General features: G+C 42.2%; 2 protein-coding genes across 6 annotated transcripts in view; both read left to right on the top strand.

The window, feature by feature from the left end:
* The window catches only part of slc38a3a (solute carrier family 38 member 3a), a 28,156-nt gene extending 17,202 nt beyond the window's left edge, over nt 1–10,954 (top strand). For all 4 annotated transcript variants that reach the window (XM_062986304.1, XM_062986303.1, XM_062986302.1 and 1 more), the window contains 9 exons: nt 395–477; nt 828–886; nt 2,210–2,374; nt 3,801–3,880; nt 4,621–4,721; nt 5,561–5,685; nt 5,780–5,924; nt 6,093–6,196; nt 6,486–10,954. In XM_062986304.1, the coding sequence (XP_062842374.1) occupies nt 395–477; nt 828–886; nt 2,210–2,374; nt 3,801–3,880; nt 4,621–4,721; nt 5,561–5,685; nt 5,780–5,924; nt 6,093–6,196; nt 6,486–6,590 (967 nt within the window). In that variant the 3' untranslated portion in view covers nt 6,591–10,954. The remainder of the gene's footprint in view (nt 1–394; nt 478–827; nt 887–2,209; nt 2,375–3,800; nt 3,881–4,620; nt 4,722–5,560; nt 5,686–5,779; nt 5,925–6,092; nt 6,197–6,485) is intronic.
* Nucleotides 10,955–12,631: 1,677 nt separating this feature from the next.
* Nucleotides 12,632–15,001, top strand: part of gnai2a (guanine nucleotide binding protein (G protein), alpha inhibiting activity polypeptide 2a) — a 43,294-nt gene continuing 40,924 nt past the window's right edge. For both annotated transcript variants that reach the window (XM_062986677.1, XM_062986676.1), the window contains exon 1: nt 12,632–13,379. In XM_062986677.1, coding sequence (XP_062842747.1) covers nt 13,262–13,379 — 118 coding nt within the window. In that variant the 5' untranslated portion in view covers nt 12,632–13,261. The remainder of the gene's footprint in view (nt 13,380–15,001) is intronic.

Here is a 15,001-nt window from a genome sequence, read left to right as displayed (position 1 = left end):
GTCCACTCTCAGCAAACATCACTCGGCTGATTTTAATAATTGCAACCTTTTAATTAAAAAATATGAATCTCAGCTTTGCTGTACAGAGGATCCAAGGGATTCTTTATAACTGCTGCAGTTATGCCCTCTGCTGGCGGATTGATGGTACTGCACAGAGACGGGGGATAATGGAGATCAGTGCGTGACTCTCCGAGAGCTGAGAGAACCCAACAGGGCAGAGTGATCAGCTTATGGGCTTTACAGAAAGAGTGAGGGGGGCATTTATTTCAACAAAAAACTTAAGATCCAGTCAGGGCTGTGAGGTTCCAGTCCAAACCTCTTCTACCTTAATCTACAGGCCACGCAGAAATGAGCGTGTAAAAATAATGGTACATTTTTCTCATCTCTTTTATAGCGAGTGGTATCTAAACGGTAATTACCTGGTGGTGATCGTCTCCATCTGTATCATCCTCCCTCTGGCTCTGATGAAGCAACTGGGTACGTATTAATGCTCCTTAGCGTTTATTTACAGTGATTAGTGGTGAAAATAGCAATAATATTTATTGTAAATGAAATCCACAACACAATATGGAGCACAAAGTCAAGGGGTGTGAATACTTTCTCAATTTACACACTGTCAGGCTGGAACTAATTACCTAAGTTTACAGACTCTTGATGCATGTTCAATAATCCAGGTACACAAATCCACAATCCACTGATTCATATTCACTCATTCATTCATTATTAATTTTAGATATTTGATTTCATACACCTGAACCTCAGCTCAATTTAAAGTGGGTGTCCACATACTTTTGGCCGTATGGTCATGACTGATCTGTGTGTTTCAGGGTATCTGGGCTACACGAGTGGCTTCTCTCTCAGCTGTATGGTGTTCTTCCTCATCTCGGTACGTCTACCGTACACGACACCGTGGAGACGTTCCACACGGGTCCGGCTGATGGTTCTGGTTACAGGGTTCAAAAGATAAAACATCCTGATTGGTTCAGCCAGCAGTCAGCGCTTGTTTTAATCACGCTGTAAATAAGTGTGTGTGTGTGTGTGTGTGTGTGTGTGTGTGTATGTATGAGTGTGTGTATGTATGTGTGTGTGCGTGTGTGTGTGTGTGTTTGTGTATTTACGATCCAAGATTAGAGCTGATTATGGTGTGAAATCTTCCTTCTGGGTTTTTACTTCCTCCCTATGATGTTTAAAATGACGTTCATTCATTCACTGTCTGTTTTACCACCACCTTATCCTGGTCAGGGTCACGGTGGGTCCGTTTCACTGGGCGAATCACTGGTCGCCAGTCCATCACAGGGACACAAAATCAGATTTCTGTTTTGACAGAGGGCGTGAGGGTGGCACGGTGGGCAGCACCGTCACCTCACAGAAAGAAGGTCCTGGGTTCGATTCTCAGGTGGAGCGGTCCAGGTCCTTTCTGTGTGGGGTTTGCATGTTCTCCCCGTGTCTGTGTGGGTTTCCTCCGACAAATCCAAAGACTGCAATCAGACAAATTAGAGCTACTATAAATAGTGTGTGTGTGTGTGTGTGTGTGTGTGTGTGTGTGTGTGTGTGAGAGAATGTGGGTTTCCTCCGGGTGCTCCGGTTTCCTCCCACAGTCCAAAGTCATGCAGTTAGGTTACCTGGAGCTACAGAAGTGTGTGTGTGTGTGTGTGTGTGTGTGTGTGTTTGCCCTGTGATGGGCTGCCGACCTGTCCGAGGTGTCTCCTACCTTTTGCTCAGTGAATCAGACCCACTGTGACCCTGACCAGGATAAAATGGTGCTAAAACAGACACTGAATGAATGAATGAAGGTTTTGTAATTTCCTTTACTTGTTTTTATTCAGATTTAAATGAAAGGGCTGCTGTATCCTAGCGGTTAAGGTACTGGTCCAGTAATCAGAAGGTTGCTGGTTCAAGACTCACCACTGCCAGGTTGCCACTGTTGGGCCCTAGAGCGAGGCCCTTAACCCTTATTCACATAAGTCATCAGATGGTTACTGATTGTTTACTGTATTAGTACAAACGTCGGCGCATTTCTGACCCTGTGACCTCTGGATGGAGGATTTAGATCCTTGAACCTGAATCTGTTGTTGTTTTGGATTAATCCGTTCCTGAGGTTCTGCTAAATCTGGTCTAATCCCAAACCTGCACCTCATTACTGTGGTGACTGAAGTGTTTACTGGTTTATGGACCGACCGAACTGACCTTCTCTGTGTCCCCTCTCTAGGTGATTTATAAGAAGTTCCAGATCCCGTGTCCCTTCTCGGAGTTCTCCTCCAACCGGACGGCGGGACTGCACGTCAACACGAGTGGCGTGATCGCCGAGCACATCACCATAACCCCCGATGACGACCCCTCCTGCACCCCACGCATGTTCAACCTCAACATTCAGGTCAGTCGCCACACTCACGGCTCGCCGCGGATAAATAATAACGAATTTAAGGAGGTTTTAGAAATCAGCAGCACCAAGAGCTCTTTTGATCGATAGTTGATAGGCAAGAAGGTTGCTGGTTCAAGCCCCACCTCTGCCAGGTTGCCACTGTTGGGCCCTTGAGCGAGGCCCTTAACCCTCAATTGCTTGGACTGTGTACTGTAAGTCACTTTGGATAAATCTGTAACAGCAGCACAAATCCTCACAGTTAATCTACACGCTCCACCATCGTCTTAGCACTCTTTACCCTCGTTGTGCCACGCCCACCGTCGATGGCGCATCCTGGGCTTCTAAAATCTGGTGAAAATCCAGGGCGGTTCTTGGTTTTTAAAAAAGCACCAAGGTTCTAAGAACCTGAACGGAACCGGTTCAAGAACTGGAGTTCTATTGGTCGAGGCGTGCTGTAGGAATCTTCAGACCAAAAATGACCTGACATGTTTTTGGGTGTCAACATGCTCGCTTTTTGAGCTCAAAAATTTTATATATTTTTTTGGATTCCTCTGGTACCTCTTGCCACCTGAGCCTTAAACAGTTTAGGGAAAACCCTGGTTAAGCTACTGTATAAAGTACCACACCATACTGTAAATGGTTTTGCTTACAGACTGGCAGAACAGTTTGGGATCCACCAGCCTCCAGTGATCTTAAATTACTCTAGAAACTAAAAGCACCGATATTTACAGGTCTTCGTTTCATTTCATTCCTCATTTCTTTTGTTTCTCTCTCTGTCTTAGAAGCGAGAATCGAGAATCGAGAATCGAGGCGTCTCTCTTCATTCGTCACTTCTAATGAGTTCAGCGAGTTCACTGGCGGTGCGGTTACAGTTCAGTCCGGCGTCTCTAGTGTCACTTTTTACACTCCTAGACTCCTAGTCTTGTTCAGCCTGTTTATCAGACAGTATTTATGACTTAGCTTTAGCATCGGACGCTCCTCCCGAACGCTAGCGCTGCGTAAGAGCATTGTCGAGAAATTCCACACGCCTCGATTAGCATCCCATTAGCATGTCTGTAAGAGTCTGTAGCCCGGGGCACGGGACCGGCATCTCTGATCGGCCCGAGCTGGATCGCGTCCAGAACCGAGCCGGCGATTAATCTCCCGAACAATGACCCCTCTGTGAAGGGCCCCGTCTTTAAGGCCCTCTAAAGTGGAGGGGCGCTAGTTAAGCAGGTCACAGTCGAAGTCTCGGTATCCATGGCAATGTGTTGAGGGTTCACATCCCAGCTCTGCCAAGCGGCCGCAGTCGGGACCTTGAGAAAGGCTCTTATCCCTCTCAGCTCTAGGAATGCTGTACGATAACTGACCCTGCACTTTTTTCAATAATTGTACGGTACAGTTTGTATGACGTGTGTATAACAATAACGACGTTGTTCTTTTGTGTTTTCCTCTCCAGACCGCCTACACCATCCCCATCCTGGCGTTTGCGTTCGTGTGCCACCCGGAGGTGCTGCCCATTTACACAGAACTGCGCAAGTGAGTCTTCCAATCCGACTGATCTGATCTGGTGTCTGTGTGATGTTGGAGATGTGATCATGCAGATGCCCTCGGGTTGCAGCCTGGCATTCCAGAGCGCCACGTGTTTAATGCATCACACAGCCTGCATGTCACGACTTTTTTATAAGTCAGAAGCGTGTAGACGCCACATCTGTCTCTTTCCTGGCACACATATTAGTTATAGAGGCGTGAAATCAAGGATGAGTTCTGTTTACCCAGCGTTCACACCAGCAGCAATGCAGCTTTCATCTTCAATCAGAGCTGCAATTTTTGGTGACAGGACGTGGAGCGCTGGCAGTAAAACCTGCCCTGTTAAAAAGCTGTGGGTTGAATTGTTGCACTGTTGCTGGTTAGTCATGCTGCAATAAGTAGTGCATTTAATGTTAAACAGTTAAACAGTACATAGTTGTACCGTGCCAGGTGGTGATCAGATTTGAGGTCGTCAAACCTCACCTTCAGCTTTTAAATTCTTGATCCCTGTAGCTTTAGGAAATCGAGCTAGACCTCCAGCTAGACTGGAGGTTTCAAGAGTAAGACATCATCAGGGTGCTTAATGATCAACTTCTCAGATTAGGAAGCTAAACAGAACTGATCGGCATTTCTGATGGCAGTGATTGGTTGTGTCCACTGTACTGAAGCCACGTCCGTGCTGTAATCTTACTTTGTGTGTGTGCGTGTGTGTGTGCGCACAATCACATCCCGACATGCTCTGATTTCAGCCCCACCAAGAAAAAGATGCAGCACGTGTCCAACATCTCCATCACCGTCATGTACGTCATGTACTTCCTGGCTGCGCTGTTCGGATATCTGACCTTCTACGGTGAGACTGGACGGATGTTGACCGTCACATTTTTTGCCTTTTTGTTTAAATATATATATATTTAAAACTAGAAAACATACATTGCATAAATAAACATTGCATACCATTACTGATGTTGCAGAGATGTTGTAAGATTTAGACGATGCCACACACCCAGTGATACAGCCTGTTAGTGCCGCCCTCTAGTGGTGTACAGTTGACATTGCATCCAACGACTCATAACTTTTTCTTCTCTTAGACCCCCACGTGTTCAAATAAAACGTCTTTGACCCCCTTGACACGGGTATTGGTTTTAAAGAAACGTTTATTAGCCCTTTTTTATCATGGTTAATTCAATAAAGTCATAATCAAAGTATGTATCTTAATATTGTTTTTTTTTGTTTTTTTTTTGGTTGATGTTGCTTCACCACCCACCTCTGTCTACTTCAGCAGGAATTGCATCAGCTGAACTGGAATCATTCATAGTCCCTGTCCCTTGACCTTTGCACGTCTGAGGTGGACGAATCAAATATTTGTCCATTCTTAAAGACCCATAATAGGCTATAGGAAAAACAAATCTTCAGTCTTACATTGCCCTGTCCCAACTGTTTTGAAATGTGTTGCAGGCATCAAAGTAGTAATTAGTGTCTATTAACAAAAATCAATTAACTTAATTAGTAAAAACATTGTGCGGCTTTCAATAGATCATGTAAAACAGTCTACACATTCATGCTTTTTGTTTTCACTTAAATTTAAAGTGTTATTTGTGTTATAGTGAAGAAGTTATTTTAATAATAATAGTATATTGTTTTAGTTTATTATGTTATAGTGTTAAAATAATAGTGTGTGTGTGTGTGTAGATAAGGTGGAGGCTGAGCTGCTGCACACCTACAGTAGGATCGACCCGTACGACACGCTGATCCTCTGTGTTCGTGTGGCCGTACTGACCGCCGTCACGCTCACCGTACCTATTGTACTGTTCCCTGTAAGTCTCACACACACACACACACACACACACACACACACACCATAATCATCAGTAAAGCATGACACACTCATTGTCGTTTTGTGTTGTGCAGGTGAGGCGAGCCATCCAGCAGCTCTTCTTCCCCAATAAGACCTTCTGGTGGCCGAGACACATCGCCATCGCCATCCTGCTTCTAACCTGCATCAATCTGCTCGTCATCTTCGCCCCCAACATCCTGGGCATCTTCGGAGTCATAGGTCAGTCATTCTGCCCACCAAATGATGGATTGGCACTCTGTCCAAGATATTCCTGACGTGTACCCGGTGTTTCCCAAAGGAACCGGACCCCCTCCGACCCTGACCAGGACAAAGTTAGAATGTGTGTTCATATGCATGTGTGTGTGTGTGTGTCTTTGTTCCCCCCAGGAGCTACATCGGCCCCGTGTCTCATCTTCATCTTTCCGGCCGTGTTCTACATCCGAATTGTTCCCAAAGAGGAGGAGCCACCGCGCTCGGCACCCAAAATCCTGGTGAGGACTCGTGCGCACGCACGCACACACACACACACACACACACACACACACACACACACACACACACACACACACAACACTATATGTCTAAATCAACATTTGAGTTCAGAACCTCTCTGATTCTACTGCTGCTACATTTGATTTAATGAAGCCTGAAGCTTTGTTGACATGAATTCACGACTCACGTCATAATAAGTCAAGCAGTTGATATTTTTGTAGGTCGTTTTAATCTTGTAAGTCTTTATGATTTGCATCCCTGTGTGTTTTCTCTCTCTCTCACACACAGGCCGCCTGTTTCGCTGGAGTGGGTTTTCTGTTCATGATCATGAGCCTGAGCTTCATCATCATTGACTGGACGACAGGGAGCAGCAAATCTAGCAGTGGCCACTAGGATTTACCCACGTTTAATATTTTAATAACTGTGTGTGTGTGTGTGTGTGTGTGAGTGTGTATTGTATATCCAGTGTAACCAGATCTCTGATTTTAGCACAGTTTTAATATCAGGGCTGATTCCCGCCGTCCTGTTTATTGTTTGATCAAAAAATAATAATTTGAGGCCTTCGAGGTAATAGCTGCACAAACGTCCACAAAGGGTTCGTTTAGTTTTATGATAAAGTAATTTAATTACATGCATTTTAATTTTTTATTAAGACTTAATGATGCTACTCTATAATCATAACATAGTTGTGTAGAGGCTCTAAATGACCAAGCACTTGTTACTCCCTGGTCTGTTAATCAATACGAATATCATTTATGATGCTGAGATGTATTTTCCACACTACAGGATGCACTCATAGAGATTTTATATATAAATAAACCCTAACAGCTTTCATAACAAGCTACCAGCAAAAAGCCATTAGCAAAAGCTGACAAACTGAAAGAGAATTTCAGGGTTTTAGCAATAATAAACGTCGCCTCCAGCTCAGCAAACAATACAGCACTGCAGTAGCTCCACAGACAGGACGAACACTAAACTAGACTTCTGGAGGGCCATGAAGTGCACGTCGTAGCCTCCTGAAACTTCCTGCTACATGAACAGCTCGCAAACTCGCAAACTGTTTTTAAGCAACACAAACGATGCATCAAAACAAGATTCACTTTGTTAATGAAAATAGTAGCGATCTGGTCCCACTGTGGTTTACAAGATGTAACGTAAAGCCTCCATGAGGGGGCGCTCGTGTATAAGTTCATTTTGTGTTTATGTGCCTGTTGAAATTTGTTTATATAATTATAACTATTTTTCCCTGCAACCCATTTTTTGTCTCATACAAACCCTGAGATACAGAATTGATTTGAACCCCAACTGATGTGACAAAGATGTGATGGCATGAAAAAACTCACTGTCCCAAATTGTAGCTCGTTGTTGAAATTCTGTTTTGTTTTATTTTTCGGGATTTAGGGACCAATGTGGCAGGAATTTGCCGCTCTCCCACTTTCACTGGTGAGATTACGTGATGGTTGGGCTGGTTGTTGCTGTCTTGCGTCGGTGCTTGTAGTACATTCCTCTTCTGTAATGACTTACTATCCTTCCTGTCTTTAATACGGCAATAATCTGTACACTGGAGTGAAAAAAGTCGCAGTCGTAGCTGATAGATTATAGCACAATAACCGAGTGATACGTATGCAAACTGTAAATATGTTCACCGGTGGGTTTTATATATACAGATTTCTATACTGTTCATCATCATCATATGGGATATTAATGAGCATTAAGATAAATATGGACGTCATGTGATGGTTCTGTGTTTGGTGTTTGTTGGTAAGCATGTCATTCTTAGAATATAAACAGAACAGTTTAGATGTTTTATAGTGAAAGAAAACCACTATATATATAAAGTACCGAAATATATAAAGTGCAGCTTGGTCCACTGAGTTGAGACCGTGCTGTAAAGATTGATGTGCTTTTGCGCTGAAAGAGACAAAAACACTTACAGGGTCGTTTTTAGGGGAGGAACACTGAAAGGTTCAGCTGTGATGATATGACAGGCTTGTGTAAGAGATGTAGAAGAAAGGATGGATGATGGAGAAACTTGCCAGTCTTGTTGAGTTGTGAGGTGAATGGTTGGCAGGAACGGTTCTGCAAGAAACATAGCTTTGACCTAGCGTTTAAGCTGAACCTTACTTGCCATTGAAGGATCTATTTTAGTTGTGTAGACTTCATAATGCCGTGTAATGTCTTAGATTTTGGTTTGGGGATTGAAATTCAACATGTAAACAAAAATCATTTCCATTGGGAGATTGTCTGCGCATTCTGTTAACAAGCTCAGCCAACTTGGTCTATGTAAAGAAACCATATCCAAGAAATCAGTGCTAGATGCTAGTTCATCTTATTAAGCTTCCTGATTGATAATATTTGACATTGGGTTGGGTGATATTCTATTAACTATCAGTCAGGACACTGCGGTGATCAATCAGTGTCCTTTAGGAGGTCACCACCTCACAGAAGAAAGATTGTTATGTTATGATAAATGTATTAATGCTTTTCAATTATTTTATCTTCAAAGTTTTGCCATTTTTGCTTTGATTTAACATGGAAAGACGAGTAAGATGGTGATAAACAAGCCAGATTGTGGTTGATCAAGCATGAATGTGAGATGATGAGAGTTATAATGACTGAATCAGAAGTTTGAGCACTTTTTTGATGCGAAGCACAACAGAGAGCCATTAAATACTTCATCTACTACAGACCAGCTATATATATCTATAATAAAATCGAGTATATTTTATAAATAGAGTTTTACTGCCTTTAATACTAAATGTAAACAAGTGTGTGTGGTATGTGTGTGTGCAAAATCCTAAGATATTCTATTCACCTGTTTGACAACCTGTGCAAACTACAGTATTTAGATGGTGTTTATGCATGTGGCACTTGGTCCCAACACAATATTAAAAGTATTCATTAGGTTAGGGATGTACATAAGTACAAAACATTTTCATATTCATAAAGCAATGCAAGCACAAGCAGCGTTCCGAGTGTTAAAGCATACATGGAGGGCGATGTAGTGGCTCGACACCTCCTATGCTTTAAAAGTGGGTGTTCTTCTCTAGATCCAGAGCTAGTTCAGTATCACAAACACATTTATGGAATAAAATCAGGTGTCTGGAGAAAATACAAACAGCTTATTGATCGAAAGTGGTAGTAGTGATGTACGATGGGACGGTGTGTGTGAACAGTGCCAGCCTTGCATTGGAGTTGTTTACCTCATGACGCGTTTGTTCTTAGCTAAACTGTCAGTGTGTGAGATTCGATGATTAAATATGTATAAAGTGTGTTTGTGTGTGTGTGTGTGTGTGTTATTTGTGGTACTTTTAACTAGTAGTGCCGTGTTTTGTGGATTGATGAGTTAGCCAAACGTAAATCATGAAGGTTAGAGGATTTAACAGGACAACAGAACTTCCTTAATAATCATACAGCCTTATATTAACTGCTTAAAGGACAATACATGAATCTAAATGCACAACAAACAGCACAAACCTGTGGCTCAGGTCCTAAAACGTTATAACACCCCTGCCTGAACTCTGCACAGGTAACACTGCACAGGTAACCCAGTATAAGTAATGCACAATCTAATGCAAAAAAGAAAATTATTTTGCTGCCAGAGTATTTTAAACTGTGTGTCATAAATGTAGGCTACATAACTACCAAACGTGTGTATCTGTAGAATTAGATTAATTGTAAAACATAAAGGTTGTTGAGCTACGGTTACTCCCCGTTCTCTAATAAAACTGTTACTGATTGTTTTTACATTATACGTGATATCTGTATGAACTACATTTAATATTACTACATTATGTAACTTGTCGCCTCCAGAATTATCAGCGTTCATGTTAAAAATGTGTAAAAAGGTAAAAGAAAATGGTTAATTATCTTTAGGAATTGATTGTGGGTGCTCAGGTGGTTAAACAGCCTCGCTATTGCATGGTGCACTTCTCAGTGCGCTCTTAGTGCTGCTCCCAAACCTGGATATAGTGAGCAGGGCTGTGTCAGGAAGGGCATCCGGCATAAAAACTGTGCCACATCAAGTAGGCAGACCATAATGATCCGAATACAGGAGCAGCCAAAAGGGGAAAACAGCATCTCATTGATGAATGATTAAGGAAACTTAATCTTGTTTTATTTTATTAGAATACATGTATTTGACTCAAATAGAAGTTAATTTTCTTTATACTTTTGTGTTAGATGAGGGAAATAAACCACACATAATTGTTTCATTCCATTTTATCCATCTTTATCACCGGTGCTGGTAATTCTGGAGCTGATTGTAAACTATACACAGTAGATGTACTATACATAGATGATGTTTTAGTCTGATTTGTGCTGTTCAGTGAAAAGATTAAAGTGTTTTTGAAAGTAAAGGTTAGTAAAATATGGTATTTCATTAAAGTCAAACATTTATGAGATAAATAAGGTTTAATTCATGTGTTCACAATATTAATGTTGTTACTCAATCTCTGTTCTTTCTGATTTAATGACGTGTATGTGTTCATGACTGACATGTTGGCATTTATAAATAATGGAAATAAATATTTAAAAAACCCTTTATTTTCCTTAAACGTGTTTAGTTTGCACACTGTAAATATGCAGAGGTTAGGTTGGGTTATTAAAACTAATTACAACAATTCTTTCAGTTGCATTTTAAAGAAGAAGCCAGATAAATGTCTTCTATTTCTCTTTATTTTCATATATTGATACGCAGCTGGCAGTTCTCGGGCTGTAAACCATGTTGCGATAAATAAAAGTAAGAATAAAAACTTGTTTGACTCGGTGTTTTCATGACTATATAATGTATATAATATATATGAATATAATTTGCATCACAGTTTGTGTAGTCAAGGAGGAAACCATCGTTTGTGTTTTATGTTTTTGTGATGAAGCTGTCTTGGTCCCTACAGTTATCGCAGAGAAAACATTCATTCATCCCCAGCTTTTACTGATCAGGGTTGCATGGATCCAGGGCCTTCCTGGAAACACTGGGGCGCACCCTCACATTCACTAGTGGAACATTGGCACAGCAGCTCGGGTGGATTTTGTGCAACACCAGGGTTTTGTAGACCTAGGGGACCAAAGTTGCACAATATTTTTTGGTTGTAAAACATCTTTACAACTGAGTGAGACTTCAGTTCACACACAAAGGAGAGAGGTTCAGGTCTCACAACATCAGATTTAGTGAGTTGTGGAGCAAAGTTCCATAGTTTTTCCTTATAAGGTTATTCTGCTTCATTATTTACACTGTTTTATTCTGTATTACTGTGCTAAACCTGTGTCATTATTTATTCACGAAGTCTTCGCCATGGTTTTGAGAATCTGTGAAGAAGAAAAGTCTTGCAATGTTGACACAGAGCTTCAGCAAAGACCAGAAATTCGATAGTGAAATCGAAGTGTTTAGTTGTATGTGTACACAAGGGGGCAACAAAGAAAGGCTGAAAAAAATGAGAGGTCTCCACCAAACACTGTACTGTATTTTATTTACAAATTATACCATAAATTTATACCAAGTTCTACAACCCTGGGTTCTTAAGAGATCAATGAAATGTGGCTTTTTAGTGAACGTCGCTTTTGTCTCATTACATTAAAAACTGGAATGCTAGGAACTCGAGAAGAACATACCAAACTTCTCACAGACAGCGAGTGTGTGACGTTTATTCCCAAATCCCTCAAACCCCAGTGTTGTACATCATCCACCAGACCTGCTGTTCCATCCTGCCACTTAGTAAATGTGTTATTACATGGTAAGTGATGCAGGGCATGTCGAGGGTGCACCCAGTGTTTCCAGGAAGGCACTGGATCCACGCGACCCTGATCAGGAAAAGAAACTTGCAGCAGGAGTAAGTAATAAATAATAAAAGCTTGGCTTGGATATTAACTTCTAGCAATTAATCAGTTGAAAGGCTACTAGAGTTGGCGTGCCTCACAGCAGGAAGGTCCTGGGTTCGATCCCCAGGTGGGGCGGTCCGGGTCCTCTCTGTGTGGAGTTTGCATGTTCTCCCCGTGTCTGCGTGGGTTCCGGTTACCTCCTACAGTCCAAAGACCAAGTGCAAGTGAGGTGAAATGGAGATACAAAATTGTCCATGACTGTGTTCGATATAACAGTGTGAACTGATGAATCTTGTGTAATTACCTGTCCTGTCATGAATGTGAACAAAGTGTAAAACATGACGTTAAAATCCTAAAGTTTGCGATTTTAAGCACTCAAACAATCATGTAGGTAAATATTCGAATTACCAGTTTAAATGTATGACATAATTTATTCATATATTTATCACAATTTTACTAAAATAAGAAAGAAAAAATTTAATAGTAAATAAAAGGTGGATACGAGCAAATCCTGAAAAACTACATTTCCCATGATGACACGCGGGCGATGGGCGGTGTTTATCCGCGAGGCTGGCAGTGGGCGGGGCCTGGAATTGTAGTCTGATAGAGTGAGCTCGTGCTGGTGAGTCGGGTGTGGCGGTTACAACAGAGCGTTCAGTTCCATTTGAACTGCGCACGAGGACTAAACTAAACCAACGGTCACCCACTAACTAACGGCGCCCCGATTATCGCTGTGAGGAGAAACCGATCAACCGTGTGAGCGATTTGGACTTTTTGGTTCGATCTTTACGCTGAATTCCTGTGCGGTTCCTTTCTGTGTGTTTGTGTGTGAAGTTCTGCCTCGATCCGAGAGTGAAAATTCTGACCGAAGTACCGAAGTTCTTTTTCTTTCGGTGGGAGTTTGTGATGAGGTCCGCGTCATGTCCCTCCTCTCAGCTCGGTCACTTTCTTTAACTCGGAAAACTTAAAATAATCGAGACATTTTGACGACTGATTGACGCGGTTTCTTGTCGCGTAACTTTGACTCCACACCGACTCCGAGTTCGGACCGAATTCAGCCCGAGTTCGACCGTTTGGGCATCTGTCATTCAGAGCTAACCCTGAGCTAGCTGACTTGTTCAGCCCTGTAGAGGGAAGTAAACCCGTCCGGACGAGACTGTGTATCTCTGAGGGCTTTGAGGAGCCACACACAGTGAGTAAAGGTGCTCGTGTCTACTGCAAAAATCGGGAAGAAAAGGTTTATTCCGATGGGGTGCACGGTGAGTCAGGAGGATAAAGCTGCGGTCGAGTGTTCCAAGGCGATAGACCGACTGCTCCGGGAGGATGGAGAGAAAGCGGCCAAGGAGGTGAAACTGCTGCTGCTCGGTGAGTCTGCTTTCTTTTGTTTCATTTGGTTAGTGTTGGTGGTGCTGCTGTGTCCTTCCAACCATGGAACACACTGTTGATAATACACTGTAATGACTTTTATTTATACCGAGTCAGTACACTGATGCATTGGAACGTCCACTAGACATGCATCAGAAAGTCTTAATGGACTTAATGACAGTTTGTGTGTGTTTATTTATTTATTAGCATTTGAACATCATGTTTTACACACTGTGGTTACATTCATGACATGACATGACCGGGCAGGGCAGGTAGTTACTCATTACACAAGACTCATCAGTTCACAAACAGTCATGGACAATTTGTCTTGATCTTCAATTCACCTGACTGTGTGTTTTTGGACTGTGGGAGGAAACCCACACAGACAAGGGGAGAACATGCAAACTCCACACAGAAGGAGGGTCCAACCCAGGACCTTTTTTTGCTGTCGGGCGACAGTCGCCCCGCCACCCCGGGTTGACCTGGTAGGGAGATTCCAATCACTGGGGGCTGATCGAGTTCTGTTATGGTTGGTTGCATCCACTTTAAAACCCGTACACGTTCATAAATGCCACGTTTGATGGATTGCCAGTTTGACAGTTTAGAAAAGTCAGTTGCAAAGGGTTTAATTTGGTGTTTCGGTACACTGAGAAGTAAATTGCAAGGTGTTTCTAGAACTGAACGTGTTTCAGTACTTTGTATGTTGATTATAGTTTTATATTAGATTATAATTATTATATTGTTGTATGATTGTGATACAGACAAGAGCTTTAGTTCGATTAAACATGTTCTGTGAAGATGATCCAGTACACCAAAGTTTGGTAATACATTGGGCAAGTGTTTATAGATATAACAAAGTGTTTATGTATATTTGATTGGTTCAGAAGGTTTTGCATGATAGTGTTTTTTTGGACACTGACGAGTATTTCATTTCAAGGTGCACACGTTAGTTACACGTTAGACAAAGGGGTGTTTGTCGAATGCCCGCTGTAGCTGAGATTTGAATCACGGCGGTGCTATCAGCCTGTCGGGCATCTACACATACTTGATTGGCTGGATTGGATGTCTGTTTGGGTGGAGGGGCAATGGGGTGGTCAAACTGACTAGCCCTTGGGATGTGTACTTCTTAGTGCATTCTCAGTGCCGGCCCCAAGCCTGGATAAAACTGTGGAGGGTGTCAGGAAGGGCGTCTGGAGTGAAACTGTGCCAAGTGTGGTATGCAGACTACAGTGTTCCGCCGTGGTGACCCCTAATAAGGGAGCTGCCGAGACAGAGAATAACACACAATACAATACAGTATATTCCCACATCTGCTAGTATTTCTGTGGCTCAGAAGCGTTTTTGTGCTTTTACTGTGTATTTCATATCAAGCTGCTTCAGCAGAAAGAAACATGTTGAAATAATAAACAAAATAGAGAAAAGGTTCTTCGCTACCCAAAAATCTATTGTGCAATATTAAAAAAAACTGTTGTTGTGTGTTGTGTTGGAACATGGATGTGAATAATATCCTTCTCTGTCATATGGATTCTTTTAAAGTCAGTAAACGTCATGAGAGAAATCATGACACCCCCCATCCGCCATTTCTACTTAGTGGCTCAGTGTTTTCCAACATTGCAACACTC

Source organism: Trichomycterus rosablanca, chromosome 24 (genome assembly GCF_030014385.1).
Source record: "Trichomycterus rosablanca isolate fTriRos1 chromosome 24, fTriRos1.hap1, whole genome shotgun sequence".
Taxonomy (NCBI): Eukaryota; Metazoa; Chordata; class Actinopteri; order Siluriformes; family Trichomycteridae; genus Trichomycterus; species Trichomycterus rosablanca.
Note: the sequence above shows the minus strand (reverse complement) of the source record. Positions and strands in the feature narration are given on the sequence as shown.